This window comes from Ochlerotatus camptorhynchus, unplaced genomic scaffold, assembly GCF_037179485.1.
Source record: "Ochlerotatus camptorhynchus isolate MF236.1 unplaced genomic scaffold, CSIRO-AGI_Acam_v1.1 ptg000114l, whole genome shotgun sequence".
NCBI classification, from domain to species: Eukaryota; Metazoa; Arthropoda; class Insecta; order Diptera; family Culicidae; genus Ochlerotatus; species Ochlerotatus camptorhynchus.
Window position 1 is genome coordinate 3,170,602 of NW_027040604.1, and position 17,169 is coordinate 3,187,770.

Here is a 17,169-nt window from a genome sequence, read left to right on the forward strand (position 1 = left end):
TAAAGTGGTCTGATTTTGATCCAGAGATGATGGATACGCCAATTGATAGGATTTTTTTTTTCTATTTATGCAATCTTCTAAAATTAAGACCTTATCATGTTTCAAAATATCACCATTGAAAATTTCACGAATGTGCAAGTGTTGCTATGACAACTAAAATTATCACCGATTGCCCGCAAAAAGCGCTATCCCTAACACAGATTTCAAAGTTAAATTCCATCCGGTCTCATCGAACGGTGTTTATTCAATCGCCGCGTGTTGAGAGGTGGTGTTCTCCAGTACACAACGAAAGGCTCCCCGCCAAGCAGCTAATTTTCAAGGCTACCCCCAACTGCCCAACCAATATTCAATATCAAACGGTACTTTTTAGGGCAATCATAGTCATACTAAAGAGTATAAACAGAGAGAACCCCACTCAAATTTCTATTCCTACACAAAACACAACCTCCTGTTGCAGTTAACTAATAACATTTATTATATAAGGCCAAGTAGTCCTACGTCACCTTTGCGCTGTCCCTTTCAGTTTTTTGTTATTTCTTTTCCCGATTCCGATTAAGCTATGTCCTCAACCATGTAGGGGAAATGGATGTGATGTCGGCTAAATGCCCCTAATTTGGGCCTATACATAAATTCAGCAATCGATTGTAACAATTGTGATGATTGGTGAGATTAATCGCGTGTAGTATTCGTATGTTTAGTTATTAAATTCCAAGAAAAAGTTTAAATGTTCGTAAAACGTCTGCTCATTTGCAAATAACTTTGCACAGAGTTTACAAAATATAGTTCTGGTTGAAGTAGTCGATAGAATAGAGTTTAAGCTTTTTATAGATATTTAAAAAAAAATGCTGATTTCAATTCTAGTAATACACTGTTTTTGATTTTGCGTTGGAAAAATGAAGTGAGCAATGCCTGCTAAACATCTCGGACTTTAAGTGTAAAAATTCATTGGTGTTGATTCAAATGATAAGATTTACCTACTCTTTGCATGTTTACAGTAAACTATGATCCTAATCTATCAATTACTTTAAAGAAAACTAACTTTCAACAACTGAGTGAAAAGTTATTAACAAATGAGCAGTTGGTGTGTACATTAGTGTACAACTGTGCATGCCAAGCATGGCAGCCAGTAGGAGACACTTCCCTATAAATTGTAGAACAATGCCACTAGCCACCACCAGAGCACGCTGTGTGCAGTCATGAATGGACGTCCATAGGGGTGGCGTAATGGGGACCATTGCGTGGAGAATTCGTGGCACGTCGACGGTTCAACGGTCACGGTTCGGGGTCATCGTTCACCAAGAGGCATAATCATAAGCCTGGTGATCATTAGAGACTACGGACACATAGCGAAAGCCAGAGCTAAAAATTAATAGTTTGATTGTGAAAACTAAAGCCAAAGTGAAATGAGCTAAGTTTAAAGTTTAAAGGAGTTGTAGAGGAAGTTGCCAAGTACAATTGGACAGCCAGGACATCGCGGCTTTACCGTAACGTTCGTAGATCGTGACACAGCTACAGTGTGCGCCATCAATCCAGGCAAGACAACTTACCCTTGTGGTTCGTTGAAGCCTCGAGTCCGTCAACATACTCGAGGGGCGTACGGGACAGGTAGAGGCGTCCACCCCTGGCCCAAGAAGGTGACGCGGTACCAGAGAAAGGAGATGAACGACGACGACGGCAGTGGCAGGTGAAGACCGTCCGTGAAGTGAGAAGAAAGTGAAATTAACAAAAGCAGTTTGTCTTGAGTGAACTTTAAGTGTTTTCTTGGTTCACGGAATTGTCACGAGCGTGTGCCGACCCTGAGGCTTGGTGACGGGGGTCTCATCAATACTGGGAGTAACACCAACAATCAATACGAAACTATCGATTTTAAATTGGCTCACTACTTGACTTGATTGGTCCCAAGCAAATTGATTAACGTACCCCATTCTAGTCGAAATTCTAGTACTACACAATGTTTGTTTTGATTCGCTATGAAAGTTTGACAGATAAAATGAGGGGTTAGTGGATTTTCCTATGTTTCAAGGGGTGAATCGATTAGCTTGGGACCGAAGATAATACCAGAGCTGAGCCAAAAAGTGGAGCACGGTTCTTCGGGACCTACTAGTCTTAGAGCTACCTCTATGGTAACACCGCATTGGCACGTTACACGATTTAATTTTCAATAGCGACCAAAAATATCCATTAGTACCGTCCCAATGACGCGTTCATCTAGATAAAATTGAAAAATAGCAGATTTTTAGCGATGGACATTGGAGCCATTTCCCCTATATTGCAACAAAGCAGGCAAGCAATATGTCATTATCCTTCTACCGCTCCGATCGAGCTATGTTGCAGAAAGAGTTTGTATCGTTGGTTGCTTTATGTGTTTGGATTCGCTGCTCATAAGGCCTCTGGAGTTGATTCATACCATATGACTTTGCTCGTAAGGTCTTCATAGAGCGCCCATATTTTTATCCTTATTGGACCATAAGATCTCTGAAATTATTCGATTACTAATTATGATTCAAGTGTTCAAATAAAATGACGAAGAGAATGATGTAAAATATCCATCCCGGCAACCCGGTATTTCTGACACCTTGAATGTTTTGGTTTGAAATCGCAAGGATTAATCGGATTTAGGATGACGCGGGAAGTGACGGGTGTGCGAACTTTTGGTGTTTTGTGATCATAGGATAATAAAAGTCCTGTGTCTTAGGGTTTTAGAATACCCTCAAAGACAGACCAGAAACCTAGCCTTTCGTGATGTGAAAAGCAACAACGAGCTATCAGCGGCCGGAATGAGTTGGAACCGGTGGGGAGCATTGTTTGAGACCGACTATAGCAGATGATGAATAGTCTTCTGTAGTTTTTTTTTTGAGTTGCAGCATTAATTGAATTAAGATTATTAATGGGATCTAATTAATTGCCTCTTTCTCTCGCGCCTGCTTTAGAACCTACATTTCGTATTCAGATCCATAGGTGAACTAATGATCTGAGTTCCTCAGTCAGTCAAACTGCACGTAATGTTGTGAACAACTTAAATGACAGTTTTACAGCAGTGCTCCCATTTTATTTACAACAATCCAATGCCTACGAGATTGTGCCGAAGGTGTTTCTATGGATGTGCCCAAGCTGTGCCGAATCTAATTTCGGCACACTGTGCATAACATACAGACGCGAAATTTAGCTCAATCAAACGTACTTTTCGTCGAGTAACGAACTTTTCACTCTCGGAGCACTTAATATTACATGGCATGTTTGTTTACGTCTCATCCTTTATGTGAAAGATGGATTTCGTCGCGTGTAAAATTAGTTATTTCATGAGCCTCATCCAATACTTAATTTATAAGTGTGACTTACTTTGTGTGTCTAGTGGCAGCATGGGTGGTTTCATCTCATGAGTGCTTCACCGGAACAAACACTCTCACTCCTACTCTTTTAGTAGAAAAATGTACTTTTGGGGCACACAGAGAGAGTGTCAATGGGAATAACGTAAAAACGTAAAACCGCCTGTAGATATCCACGGGAATGCCAAACAAATCGGATAATGGAATAGATTTTTTTTTTTCATATTCAGGATTGACCGCATGATCGAACAAAAAATGCAACATGAAACATAAAGCTAATAGAACCAATGGAGCTCTTCTTCATGTTTGCCTTATTTCATCCCCTTTTTATTGGATTTATTGGGACATTCTAATAACTAAAAAAACGGTACTGTCATATGGTACGCTTGGTCAGCCTACACGTTACCTGTTTTGGCTAGTAACCAAATGGTGCAGTGCCTAGATAAAGTGAGTTGATGAGATTTAGTGTCGACTGAGATTTATGGAAATGGCATAAGGTAGAGCACTACTTCGTCGTAGTCGCCCATTTCCGTTCTATCGATCAGAAAAAAAAACTATAATATCAACGATTTCACCGTGCACTAATCAATAATAGGTTTAGTATTACTTCTGCGTGAAGTCAACGATTTACATAGTTTTTTTTTTTTATTAATTACTTTATTTGTACAGGCTCAATCGAATAAACTTTACAGAGCCGAGTTATCATTTTTGTTATACATTATTGATTTCTTATATTTAAAGTTAAAGGAGCTGGACCGGATACTCGCGGTTGTCTCGAGGTTAGTGGGGATTTACAATTTTTTTGGATGGGAAAAGGGAGAGGGAGGTTTGAAATACGATACAAATATTTAATTAATCCTAAAACATGAACGAATTTCTATTCATCTTGAAAACAAACATAAAAAAAACCCACACGTACAAAATACAAACTAAACACATGGTTAATAAAACTTACAATCTAATGTTAATATTCTTAAAGTAAACATATATGAGTTTCATAAACTCCAGATCGCGTCTAGCCAAAATATCCCGAACTGGAACATTAGGTTGTCTACCTCGAGCCCGAAGGGAATCGTACAACTCGGATCTGACTCCACGGTGCTCAGCACATGACCAAATAATGTGATCTGCGTCCTGGTAACCTTGTCCACATTCACAGAGATTGCTGTCCTTCAGCCCAACACGGAACAAGTGAGCGCTTAACGAATAGTGATTGGACATGAGGCGAGACATCACACGAATGAAGTCTCGACCCACATCCAACCCCTTGAACCAAGAACTCTTCGACACCTTAGGGATGATCGAATATAGCCATCGTCCCAAACTCCCTTCACTCCACTTATTCTGCCAGCTGACGAGTGACTGTTGACGATAAATGAAGAAAAATTCATCGTAGGCGATTTGTCGATCGTAAATATCGCCTTCCATAGCGCCCACCTTAGCAAGTGAGTCAGCCATCTCATTGCCCGGAATCGAGCAATGAGATGGGACCCATGCAAAGGTGATGACAAAAGATCTTAAAGATAAAGCACTTAAAAGCTCTCGTATTTTCATGAGAAAATACGAGGAGTGCTTTACCGGCCTCATAGAGCGAATAGCCTCGACAGAACTGAGACTATCCGTAAAAATAAAATAATGATCTGGTGCAAGTGAGGCGATCGTTTCTAGCGTATAATGTATTGCCGCCAGCTCAGCAACATATACGGAACAAGGAGCTTGAAGCATTCGAGAGGCGCTATGAAATTCGTTATAAATACCAAAACCAGCGGACGCCTCTATTAGTGATCCATCTGTGAAGAACGATCTTGCGGAATCAACTTGGCCAAACTTTGCAGCGAAAATTGACGGAGCAATCATGGAACGATGATGCTCTGGGATTCCGCGAATCTCCCGCGTCATAGATAAATCAAAACTAACTGAATTGCCGAAGTCGGAGAAGCATACACGATGAGGATTATGCTGTGAAGGGCTGACATCCTGTGTTATGTACACGTAGTACAATGACATAAAACGAGTTTGAGGGTTCAGCTCAAGAAGCTTTTCAAAGTTTTCGATTACCAGTGGGTTCATAACTTCGCAACGGGTGAGGAGCCTGAGGGACAATTCCGAGAACCGATCCGATAGTGGCAACATGCCCGCCAACACTTCTAGACTCATCGTATGAGTCGAGTGCATGCATCCTAACGCGATACGAAGACAACGATACTGGATACGTTCCAGTTTGATGATGTGAGTTTTAGCCGCCGACTGGAAGCAAAAACTACCGTACTCTAAAACCGATAAAATCGTTGTCCGGTACAACGTTAGAAGATCTTGCGGATGAGCTCCCCACCACGTTCCGGTAATTGTTCGGAGAAAATTGATCCTTTGTTGGCATTTTCGTCTCAGATACTCAATGTGGGATCTCCAGGTGCATTTTGAATCGAACCAGACCCCAAGATATTTGAAGGACATAGAATGAGTGATCGGTTTACCCAAAAGTTGAAGCTTTGGTTGTGCTGGGCTATGCTTCCTAGAAAAAAACGACCAACTCAGTTTTCTCCGTGGAGAATTCGATACCTAGCTGAATAGCCCAAGTAGACAAATTGTCTAAGGTATCCTGTAAGGGTCCTTGCAGGTCGACCCCTTTGGGCCCTGTCATAGACACTACGCCGTCATCTGCAAGTTGTCTCAACGTGCAGTTGTCACTTAGACAATTGTCAATTTCTCTGACGTAGAAATTATACAAAAGGGGGCTTAAACATGAGCCCTGGGGGAGACCCATGTAACTAAATCGAGAAGCTGTAGAGTTTCCATGAGAAAAGCTCATATGTTTCTCTGACAGCAAATTGTACAAAAAGTTATTTATTAATGGAGAAAGGCCACAAGCGTGGAGTTTGTCTGAAAGGACTTCAACGGATACTGAATCAAAAGCCCCCTTGATATCCAAGAATACAGAAGCCATTTGCTCTTTTTTAGCAAACGCCAACTGAATTTCTGTGGAAAGCAACGCGAGACAGTCGTTCGTTCCCTTGCCCCTACGGAATCCAAATTGAGTATCTGAGAGTAGGTGGTTCGTCTCAACCCATTTGTCCAAGCGAAAAAGGATCATTTTCTCCAACAATTTTCGAATGCACGATAACATCGCGATGGGACGATACGAGTTATGATCTGAAGCGAGTTTTCCAGGCTTTTTAATGGCTATAACTCTCACTTGCCTCCAATCATCCGGAACAATATTGAGCTCCAGGAACTGACAAAACAAGTTCAACATGCGCCTCTTAGCGACGTCTGGGAGGTTCTTCAACAAGTTGAACTTGATTCTATCAGCCCCCGGAGCCGAATTGCCACACGAAAGGAGCGCGAGTGAGAGTTCCAGCATTGAAAAAGGCTGGCTGATCTCGTCTACAGAATTCGTCGTTTCGCGAGGAATCATCTGTGCCGGCACGGAATCAGGACATACTTTTCGCGCGAACTTGAGAATCCAACGATCTGAGTACTCCTCGCTCTCGTTGTTCGAAGACCGGTTACGCATCCTTCGCGCCGCGTTCCAAAGCGTATTCATCGACGTTTCGCGCGATAATCCGTCCACGAATTGCCGCCAGTATCCGCGTTTCTTGGCTTTGATGAGGCTCTTGAGTTCGCGTTCAAGAGCCGAGTACGCTTCGAAATACACGGGTGTTCCACGTTTCCGGAAAAGCTTAAACGCGTCGGACTTTTTACGATAAACCTCAGTGCATTGGTGGTCCCACCAAGGGGAAGGAGGTTTCCTACGCAAAGACGTTCCTGGAACCGGCCGAGTTTGAGCTCGAAGCGCGCTGTCCAAGATCAGATTGGAGAGGAAGTTATATTCCTCCAACGGTGGAAGCCCTTCTACCGACGACACGGCTTCCTCTATCGCGGTCTTGAACGTTGTCCAATCGATATTACGGGTGAGGTCGTACGCGACGTTAACGGATTCCGACGGATTGAACCCACTGGCAATCGAAATTTTGATCGGCAAGTGATCACTACCGTGGGGATCCTGGATCACATTCCACGTGCAATCCAACGATAATGAGTTAGAGCAAAGTGTGAGGTCTAATTTACTTCCATTCGAGGATGGTCCAGCCAAACGTGTTACTTCTCCATTGTTAAGAATTGTCATATTGAAGTTATCACAGAGGTCATATATAAAAGTAGAACGGTTGTCATCATACAGTTCCCCCCAGCCTGTACCGTGGGAATTAAAATCTCCCATAATCAACCGTGGAGCAGGAAGTACTGAACATATATCTGAAAGTTGTTTTCGATTAACAACGGCTCTAGGAGGAATATAAACAGAAGCAATACAAAGGCTCTTACGTTTAATAATAGCCTGACATGCGACAACTTCAATACCTGTAAATTGTGGAAGATTCACTCTATAGAAAGAATGGCACTTTTTGATCCCCAAAAGTACCCCTCCTCCACGCGAATCCTCACGATCCAGTCGAATAATGTTAAAATCATAAAAAGGAAGATCTATATCTGAAGAGAGCCAAGTTTCACAAAGAACAAATGCATCACAATCATTATTGTGAACTAAAAACTTAAAAGAGTCTAATTTAGGAATAAGACTTCGACAATTCCACTGTAGAATAGTGATCAAATCCCCGACCTCGTTTGGAAAATTATCCATCGAAGGAAATGATTGCTGCAATGAGGGGCCACTTCAATGTCAATTGCTTCAAGAGGGTCTTCACAGTAGGAAGCATTGCCAGAACAATGCTTTTGAGAGGATCAGAAATATTCAGGTACTTGAGAATATCGTCCACAATTTTATCAAATGAGAACAACCCAGATGAAGAAGGGGCTTCTGTTCTTAAAAATGGGACATCAGGGGTTTTGGATGTCCCCGGGAGAGATGGAAAATCCTGGGTATAGTCAGTTCTTCTGAATCCAGGAGGAGTAGAAACTTCCTTTTTTCCACCACTCCTTGATTTGGGCAAGCTGATTTGGGGTTCTTCATTCTCAACTTTCCGCGAACGGATGCGTTTTCGTTTCCGTGCTGAAAAACAGAAAGAAGTTCCCTCCTCAGCCAAGTCAGAGTCAGTCTCGTCATCTGACAAAAGAGAAAAGGGATTTTTGTCGTTGGTCGATGGCGTGGCCGTCTTAAGCATTTCTGCAAAAGACTGCCGGGAACGTTCCTTAAGTGAGCGTTGTAATTTCTCCCCGCGTTGTTTGTACACCGGGCATGACGAGATACCATGAGGAGTTCCCTTACAGTACACGCATTTTGGTGCGGTAGCTGCACAGGTGTCATCCCCATGCTTCTCTCCGCATTTGGAACAGCGTGCCTTGCTGCCACAGTGGGAGGCCGTATGTCCCAACTGCTTACAGTTTTGGCAGTTCATGACCCGGGGAACGAACAAACGCACAGGTAGTCGAAGTTTTCCCAGCTCGATGTAGTGAGGAAGGGCTGAACCAGAAAAGGTCACACGGAACGAGTCTGTGGGGGTAAAACTCTTTTTACCCTCGCTGACAGATACTGAGCCCAGTTTTTGGACATCCAGTATCTTCACCGGAGGAAGCAAACGGTTCTTGAAACGGCCAACCGCCTGCTTCTCCAAGATCTCGGGGGTCAGACTCGCTTCGGTGACCACACCTTCGATCTCCACATCACGAGCTGGGATGTAAACTCTGTACTCGAGCGTGAAGAGCTGGGAGGCAGCAATCTCGTTAGCCTGCTTCAGGTTAGAGACGGAGACACGAAGTTTATTGTGCCTAACCTTCGTGATTTCAGTCACGGCCGAGTATCGCTTCGTCAGATCATTAGTAATTTGCATTATATTCAAAGGTTTGTTTCTGGGCTGAAAGTAGACAACCCATGGGCCAGTCGAGTCATCTGGATAGGCTCGCGATCGGGGGTTTATCTGAGCCTGTCCTTTGCCAGACTGAGACGATGAACCAGGGATGACATCATCTTTCTTCTGAGATGACGTACGTTTTCGACCCTTCTTGCCATCGCGTGGCAAAGTGGTGTCATCTTCCGACAAAACGTCCATTTCGTCTTGCGACAAAATGTCCATTTTGCCGTACTAGTGGGAGCGAAAAACGCTCTACCACTGAAACGATAATCACTCGGACACAATACACAAAAAAAAAAACTACAAACACAGAACACAAACTTAAAATTTAACTGTGGGCGAAAGAGAGAAACAAGAACAAAAACTTATCTGATAATCCTATACTACTACCACCGAGCGTTTAAACGGCAGCAGCGGAGCGACGCGCAGCGTGGATGATCTTCGATCAGCGTGTGCGGGCGGTCTTCGTTGGTGTGTGCTTATGTGAGGGTCGGCACTCAGCTGAACACACGATGATAGATGAGCGGTGTAAATGCGGAGGCAGATGCTGACACTCGATGACGATGATCCGTGTGCAGGTATGCGTTACCACGCACCGATGGTGCGCAAAATGGTTGGCGAATTGGCAATCGTAAAAACAATTTTCCTTCCGATGATGCCGAAAACACACTTTCTTCTCAGAAAAAAAAACTCACTTTTAGTTAATTATTTAGCTGGGAACTCTAAGCGAGAAAAAACTGACAATTTAAATCAAGCGAATAGCGAGAAAACTTCCAAAATAGCGGAGCGCGAACTAAGTCGACCGTTTTTTTTTTTTTTTTTTTTTAACTCTTTATTTGTTCCAAATTCAAAATAAATTACATTTCATTTTAACCTAGGTGCTCCAGTTACTGCAGTAACGTACCAGCCTTAATTGTTATGATATATATCTAAGTGTTTTTACATTGTTCATGTCTTGGCAATACAGTATTTTAAACAGGTTTTTTAACCTGCATGTCAGTATAACAATTGATATCTTAAAACTAAAAACTAAAACTAAATCTTATCTAAGTATAAAGGGAATTAATCGTTGCAATTGAGGATTGCAACGATTTTTGCCTGAAATTATTAATTATTTTGTTGGACATTTGTGCTAAAGTCTCAACATTCGAAATTCTATGTACTTCGGTTGTACTGTACCAGGGAGGCAACTTCAAAATCATTTTCAGAATTTTGTTCTGAATCCTTTGAAGTGCTTTTTTCCTGGTAGTGCAACAACAAGACCATATTGGCACAGCGTAAAGCATGGCTGGTCTAAAAACTTGTTTAAATATTAGAAGTTTATTCGTTAGGCAAAGTTTGGATTTCCTGTTTATAAGAGGATACAAACATTTTATATATTTGTTACATTTAGCTTGAATGCCCTCAATGTGATCTTTAAAAGTTAATTTTTGGTCAAGTATTAATCCAAGATATTTCACTTGGTTTGACCAGGAAATTGGAACTCCGTTCATAGTGACTATGTGACTACTACTAGGTTTCAAAAACGAAGCTCTAGGCTTATGTGGAAATATTATAAGTTGAGTTTTGGAAGCGTTGGGAGAAATCTTCCATTTTTGTAAATAAGAAGAGAAAATATCTAAACTTTTCTGCAGTCTGCTGCAAATAACACGAAGACTTCTTCCTTTAGCTGAAATGCCTGTGTCATCAGCGAACAAAGATTTGTGGCAACCCTGAGGCAAATCAGGGAGGTCCGAAGTGAAAATGTTATACAATATAGGCCCAAGAATGCTACCCTGAGGAACTCCTGCCCTAACAGGTAGTCGATTAGATTTGGAATTTTGATAATTTACTTGAAGAGTTCTGTCAGTTAAATAATTTTGAACTAATTTCATAATATAAAGTGGAAAATTAAACTTTTTCAATTTAGCAATCAAACCTTCATGCCAAACACTGTCGAATGCTTTTTCTATGTCTAGAAGAGCAACTCCAGTTGAGTGGCCTTCAGCTTTGTTTGAACGAATTAAATTGTTAACTCTTAAGAGTTGATGAGTAGTTGAATGCCCATGGCGAAATCCAAATTGCTCATCTGCAAAAATTGAGTTCGTATTGATGTGAAGCATCATTCTATTCAAAATTATCTTTTCAAAAAGTTTACTTATTGAAGAAAGCAAACTTATTGGGCGGTAGCTAGAAGCTTCAGCTGGATTTTTATCCGGCTTCAAAATTGGAACAACTTTTGCATTTTTCCATTTATCAGGAAAGTATGCCAAATGGAAACATCTGTTAAATAATTTTACCAGGAAAGACAAGGTACTCTCTGGGAGTTTTTTGATGAGGATATAGAAAATTCCATCATCACCTGGAGCTTTCATATTTTGAAATTTTTTAGTTATAGACCTTACTTCGTCCAAATCAGTCCCCCAGGAATCATCAAAAATATTTTCCCGAGAGAAAATATTCCGAAAATCCCGAGCAACCTGATTCTCAATAGGACTAGTAAGACCCAAACTGAAATTATGGGAACTCTCGAATTGCTTAGCAAGTTTCTGAGCTTTTTCCAAATTTGTGATCAAAATTTTACCACCTTCTTTAAGCGCTGGAATAGGCTTTTGAGGTTTTTTCAAAATTTTTGTGAGTTTCCAAAAGGGTTTGGAACTCGGGTCTAATTTAGAAATATTATTTTCAAAAGTTTTGTTCCTCAGGGCAGAGAATCGCTTTTTAATTTGTTTTTGCAAATCCCGCCAGATAACTTTCATGGCAGGATCGCGTGTTCTTTGATATTGTCTCCTACGGACATTTTTAAGACGGATCAAGAGCTGAAGATCATCGTCTATTATAATTGAATCGAATTTAACCTCGCATTTTGGTACTGAGGCAGCTCTTGCTTCAACTATAGAAGTAGTCAGAGATTCAAGAGCATAATTAATTTCATCTTTGGTTTGCAAAGGAATGTTTGGATCGAAGTTATATTCCATAAATGTTCGATACTGCTCCCAATCAGCTCTATGGTAATTGAAAGTAGAGCTGTTGGGATTACAAATTATTTCTTGGGATATTTCAAAAGTTACTGGAAGGTGATCAGAACCGAAGTCAGCATGGGTAACCAATTGGCTACAAAGTTGACATGAATCAGTTAAGACCAAATCAATAGTGGAGGGATTTCTTGCAGAAGAAAAGCATGTTGGGCTGTTTGGATATTGAATAGTGTAATAACCTGCAGAACAATCATCAAACAGAATATTACCATTGGAATTGCTTTGAGCATTATTCCATGAGCGGTGTTTTGTATTAAAATCACCAATAATGAAGAATTTAGACCTATGACGGGTAAGTTTCTGGAGGTCACCCTTGAGAAAATTCTTTTGCTGGCCTACGCATTGGAATGGCAAATAGGCAGCTATAAACGTAAGTTGTCCAAATTTTGTTTCAACAGAAACTCCCAAAGTTTCAAAAACTTTGGTTTCAAATGAAGAAAGAATTTTATGTTTGATTCGTCTATGAATAATGATGGCAACGCCACCACAGGGTCCATCAAGACGATCATTCCTATAAATCAAGTAATTTGCGTCCTTCTTAACCTTATGGGCAGGTTTAAGGAACGTTTCAGTTATAACGGCAATATGCACGTTATGAACTCTTAAAAAGTTAAATAGCTCGTCTTCATTATCTTTAAGAGATCGAGCATTCCAATTTACAATATTTAATGCTTTAAAATCCATTACTGAATTTTAAAGTCATGACAATATTATTTGCAAATTTTACTCCAGTTTGAATAGCATCAAACATGGAGTTAGATTTAAGCATATCAGAAATCATGTCAATTAATGAATTCTGTAAAAATTCCATTTTGGGGGCAGTAATGCTTCCTAAGTCAAAATTGTCAAAATTTCCGTTAGAACGTTGGTTAGTATATTGATTTCTACCCGCTGCAATAGCAGCATAGGTAGCTCCATTAACTCGCTGAACATTGTTAGCAGCGAGGGGAATAGGTACAGATGAAACATTTGAAGCAGGGGAGATATTTGTACCTACGGGTACGAATGTAGAATTTGTTCCTCGCTGACCGTTGTTAACAGCAGAGGAATTTGTACCTGGTCGGAAACGTGGAGCGTTTCCTACCTGACGGTTAGAACGAGATTGTAGGATCGCTTTGCGAGTCTTACATTCCCAAAAATTGGATTTGTGGTTTTCACCACAATTTGAACATTTAAATTTCTTAGGATCTTCCTTCACAGGACAGTCGTCCTTTGCGTGAGAGGAATCACCACAATTCATGCATTTAGCTGGCATGTAGCAATTTTTAGTTCCGTGACCCCATCCCTGGCACTTACGGCACTGGGTGAGGTTTTGGAAATTTCCTCCAGTCTTCCTGAAGTGTTCCCACTTCACTCGGACATGGAGCATAAGGCTAGCTTTTTCTAAGGCCTTAAGGTTGTTTAGTTCACTAGACTTGAAGTGAACTAAATAAAAATCATTAGAAATCCCGTTGCGCGAATCGCCAGGACGGGATTTCATTTTCATTTTGATTACTTGGAGTGGCACAACTCCAAGTAATTTTGCCAGTTCATCTTTGATCTGATCCAGGGATTCACCACTGGGCAGTCCTTTCATGACAACCTTGAACACACGTTCAGTTTTGGTGTCGTAAGTAAAAAATTTGTGCTTCTTCTCAGTAAGATACTTGAGAAGACATTTAAATCCGTCCAAGGTTTCAGCCAATACACGGCATTCACCCCGACGTCCAATTTGTAGTGAAAACTTAACTTTCACGAAATTCAAAAGTTCCATGCGAAGAGCATGGAAATCGGTAGTGGTTATCACAATAGGGGGAATCTTTTCCTTCTTGGCATTAAGCCGGGAAAGTTTACTAGAATTTTTCTTGGATGATGGATCATTCTCATCATCCGTGAGCAAATCAAATTGATTACTCAAATTAATTTCATCAGAAGGGGGGTCAAGAGTTTGCCCCTTTCTTTTGCGTTTTGGCGCCATAGCGGCAGTAAATTTTTATCCAAATCGACTTCCAAGCAGATTACTATAAGAATCTGAAGGATCGAAGAGGAATTTTCCAAATCGATATCCAAGAAGGATTACCTCGGGTAGGGTCCAAACAAGGATCGAAGAGGAATAAGAGTTGAACAAGGTAGAAAATTTTTACAGGTTGAGCACTGAAAAGTGCTGTTTAAATTTGTTGTAGCTTTAGGTAGTAGTAACACTTCCTTCAGCAAAAAGCAAATAGATCCGCACGGCAAGAGAGCACGATGCGGACTCCTAAGTCGACCGTACTTCTTGCTAGGACGCAGTGGAATGATTTACATAGTTGAAGATGCTAATTTCAAATAACAGACTGTAGTGGTAATTTTTATACGATAGATGGAGTAGATGAAAGTATAGAGTTGATAGTTCCGTTAGAGTACGGCAGTGTGAAAATTGCATATAGATAGTAGAATAGCGAGCTAGGACAACTTTTAAGGAAAGTACAAATTGGTTTTCTCATCTCTCTTTACCAAACTCCCCCTTTGGAGAGGGATGGTAAGGGATGTCCCCCGCCGCCACCACTGGCAAATAATAGGTTTGTTCCGATGCGTTAATTCATTAGCTACAACATAAATCCTATTAGAGTGCATTGTATCAATATTTACGCTCATTGCTCTCAAAACAAAAGAAGTGCTTCTAGCGAATCCCCTTTTCCTACGTTTATCCGTAGGACGAAGAAAATCCAATAGCGTTTCAATACGTTTGGACATAAATGAAACTCGTAGGACGAATTTAGAATCAAAAAGCAGTATTAGATTTTAAACAATATCTCAACAATTTGTGACTCTTTATCAAATCCAATGGGGCGTATAAAAAGGCGAATAAATTTAGAAGCCATCTTTGACAGCAATATTACATTTTTTGTTTAAACACGTTAAGAAAAGAGAGGTAAAGCGCGGGTTGTGCTTAATAGGACGGAAATTAGATCAAAAACCCTATGTGTGACAAACGGTGTGAGATGTAAACGAAGCAAGCATTGATGAAATTCAGTAGACTCTTGCTCGATGAAAATCTAGCCTACTCGATCACATTTAAAATTTCTAAAAAATTTACACTCTTAAGAACAAGGAAACCACTTCGCGTTTTCACTGATACTAATCTCGCCATGTAGAAGTCATATGGATCTGATGCGATTAACTGCGATGCTTGAATCTCTGCAGCAAACATGTAAATTCATTTTTAACTTTGTACAATAAGTTGATCGCAGGATTTGGGCCCGTTAAAATGTAAAGCAAGTTTTATGGAAAAAGGTTCCGTCAATCGTGCCCTTAAAGAGATTTACTCGATGGATTCTTGATATAATTAGGAACAGTTGTGTGTATACCATTCGAAATCAAATTTCTACGGTAAAAACGCAACCGGACCGTGTTAGCATCACTTCGCATAATAAATTTATTATGACAAAGGTTCGTTTTCTTCGTACTCTCGCATTCAGATAGTGTAAAGAATTATATTTATGATGCTTACCGGTTTTCTCATAACCGCGTGCAACATGTGCGGCAAAACTTTGCCTTCTATTCGGATCGTATTTATTATCCACGATAATAGCTTTTCTTCTGAAGCATTCCGAGCAGCATCTGAATTATCGAGCAATCTGGCGAAGAAGCGAAGAAATTGCTCTTGCAAGTTTATCATTTTAACATATTGAAAGAGGTCAAATTTCCAGTCAAGATTCAAGGTTTTAAAAATCCATTCCACTTATTCGCCCTCTTATTGTTGATCCAATTTCAGAGAACCAAGGCAGGAATCCGTCTCCCATGGCGATGGACGAGCACCCCGCCGTCGTCGTAGCCTCCCAAGATAGCGCGCAGTATGACCGGCTGAAATATTCCGACCCGGAAACGCTACTACGACATCTGTACAACACGTGTATGAGAAACGTCGTCAACAGCAGCGGCAGCGGCGAGAAGTTTCCTGTTGAGCAAGGTAGGCTCTTTTTTTTTCGAAATTTACATCCCATCAAGATAATTTATGTGACGGAAATCCGATTATTTCCCTTCCATTTACACCTACAAGTATTGCAAATGTCATTCCATTGGCAGGCATTATTTCCCAATCAGTGGCAGTTCTGAGAAGGCTTATTGCTTCCAAAGAAAATAAGCCATTGTTATTACAGTCAGTTGGGTGTTTGGCTAATTAAGTGACAACGGTGACAACCCATCAATAAAGAAGCAATGATGGATCAAGCCAGCCTTGATCACAGTTTGACAGCTTTAAACCATCCCAATTATCGAATGGCATTCGGTACATGGACTAAGTTTGTAAACAGATGATGACTGTTTGTATACATTGACATTGTGAAACATTTGAGAATCTTCCGTGAATTGCGTAATTATAACTGTTGGACCCATCCAGGAATGACAGCTCTTCAAATGAATTTAATTGGCGTTGGATTCTACCTTAAGGCAGAGACTAAGGGCAGCAAGTGAAGGCATCTTAATTTGCATAATGTGTTGCTCCGGAGTTATTGGAGTATACGGATTAGACATTGCTTTCGAGTCTTGGGAAGTACAACAGGCAATTGAATGTGAGATTTGAATGTGTTCAAATATGAATGACTATTATTGTGTAGGCTGAATGCATCTGCCTCTCACTCCAGTGGAACGCTTCACTACAACCTGGCCAATGCTTTACGATTGTGTTCACACACATCAACAGCTTGGCATTTTACACGTGTTGCATTTTGATAGATAAGGAATTCAAATGGTCATCAAAAATTAAGGTTATCTTGCCAACCGAGTTGACGCCAGTTAGCGACCAATTAACGGGAGATCCTGATTCAGATTCACATCACAATAGTTGACAAATTATTACGCATGGTTAATTACGCATAATGTCACAAAGTGAGGCATCAGCAACAGATCAACGATGGATTACTTTTGAGTTCGTTTACGTTTAATGATCGGATTTCCAAGAAAATATAATTGGTTCGCTCAGAAGCCAACTGACACCATCATTAATTTTGTGCCATTGAATTCATCTTTAACAAACAGAGAGCAATTGATGGGTAATTGTGT

General features: G+C 40.7%; 1 protein-coding gene across 1 annotated transcript in view; it reads left to right on the top strand.

Annotated features, from left to right (window-relative positions):
- LOC135699763 (calcitonin gene-related peptide type 1 receptor-like) overlaps positions 1-17,169 on the top strand; it is a 199,363-nt gene that overhangs the window by 72,993 nt on the left and 109,201 nt on the right. The window contains exon 2 of the mRNA XM_065220083.1: positions 15,884-16,078. Coding sequence (XP_065076155.1) covers positions 15,884-16,078 — 195 coding nt within the window. The remainder of the gene's footprint in view (positions 1-15,883; positions 16,079-17,169) is intronic.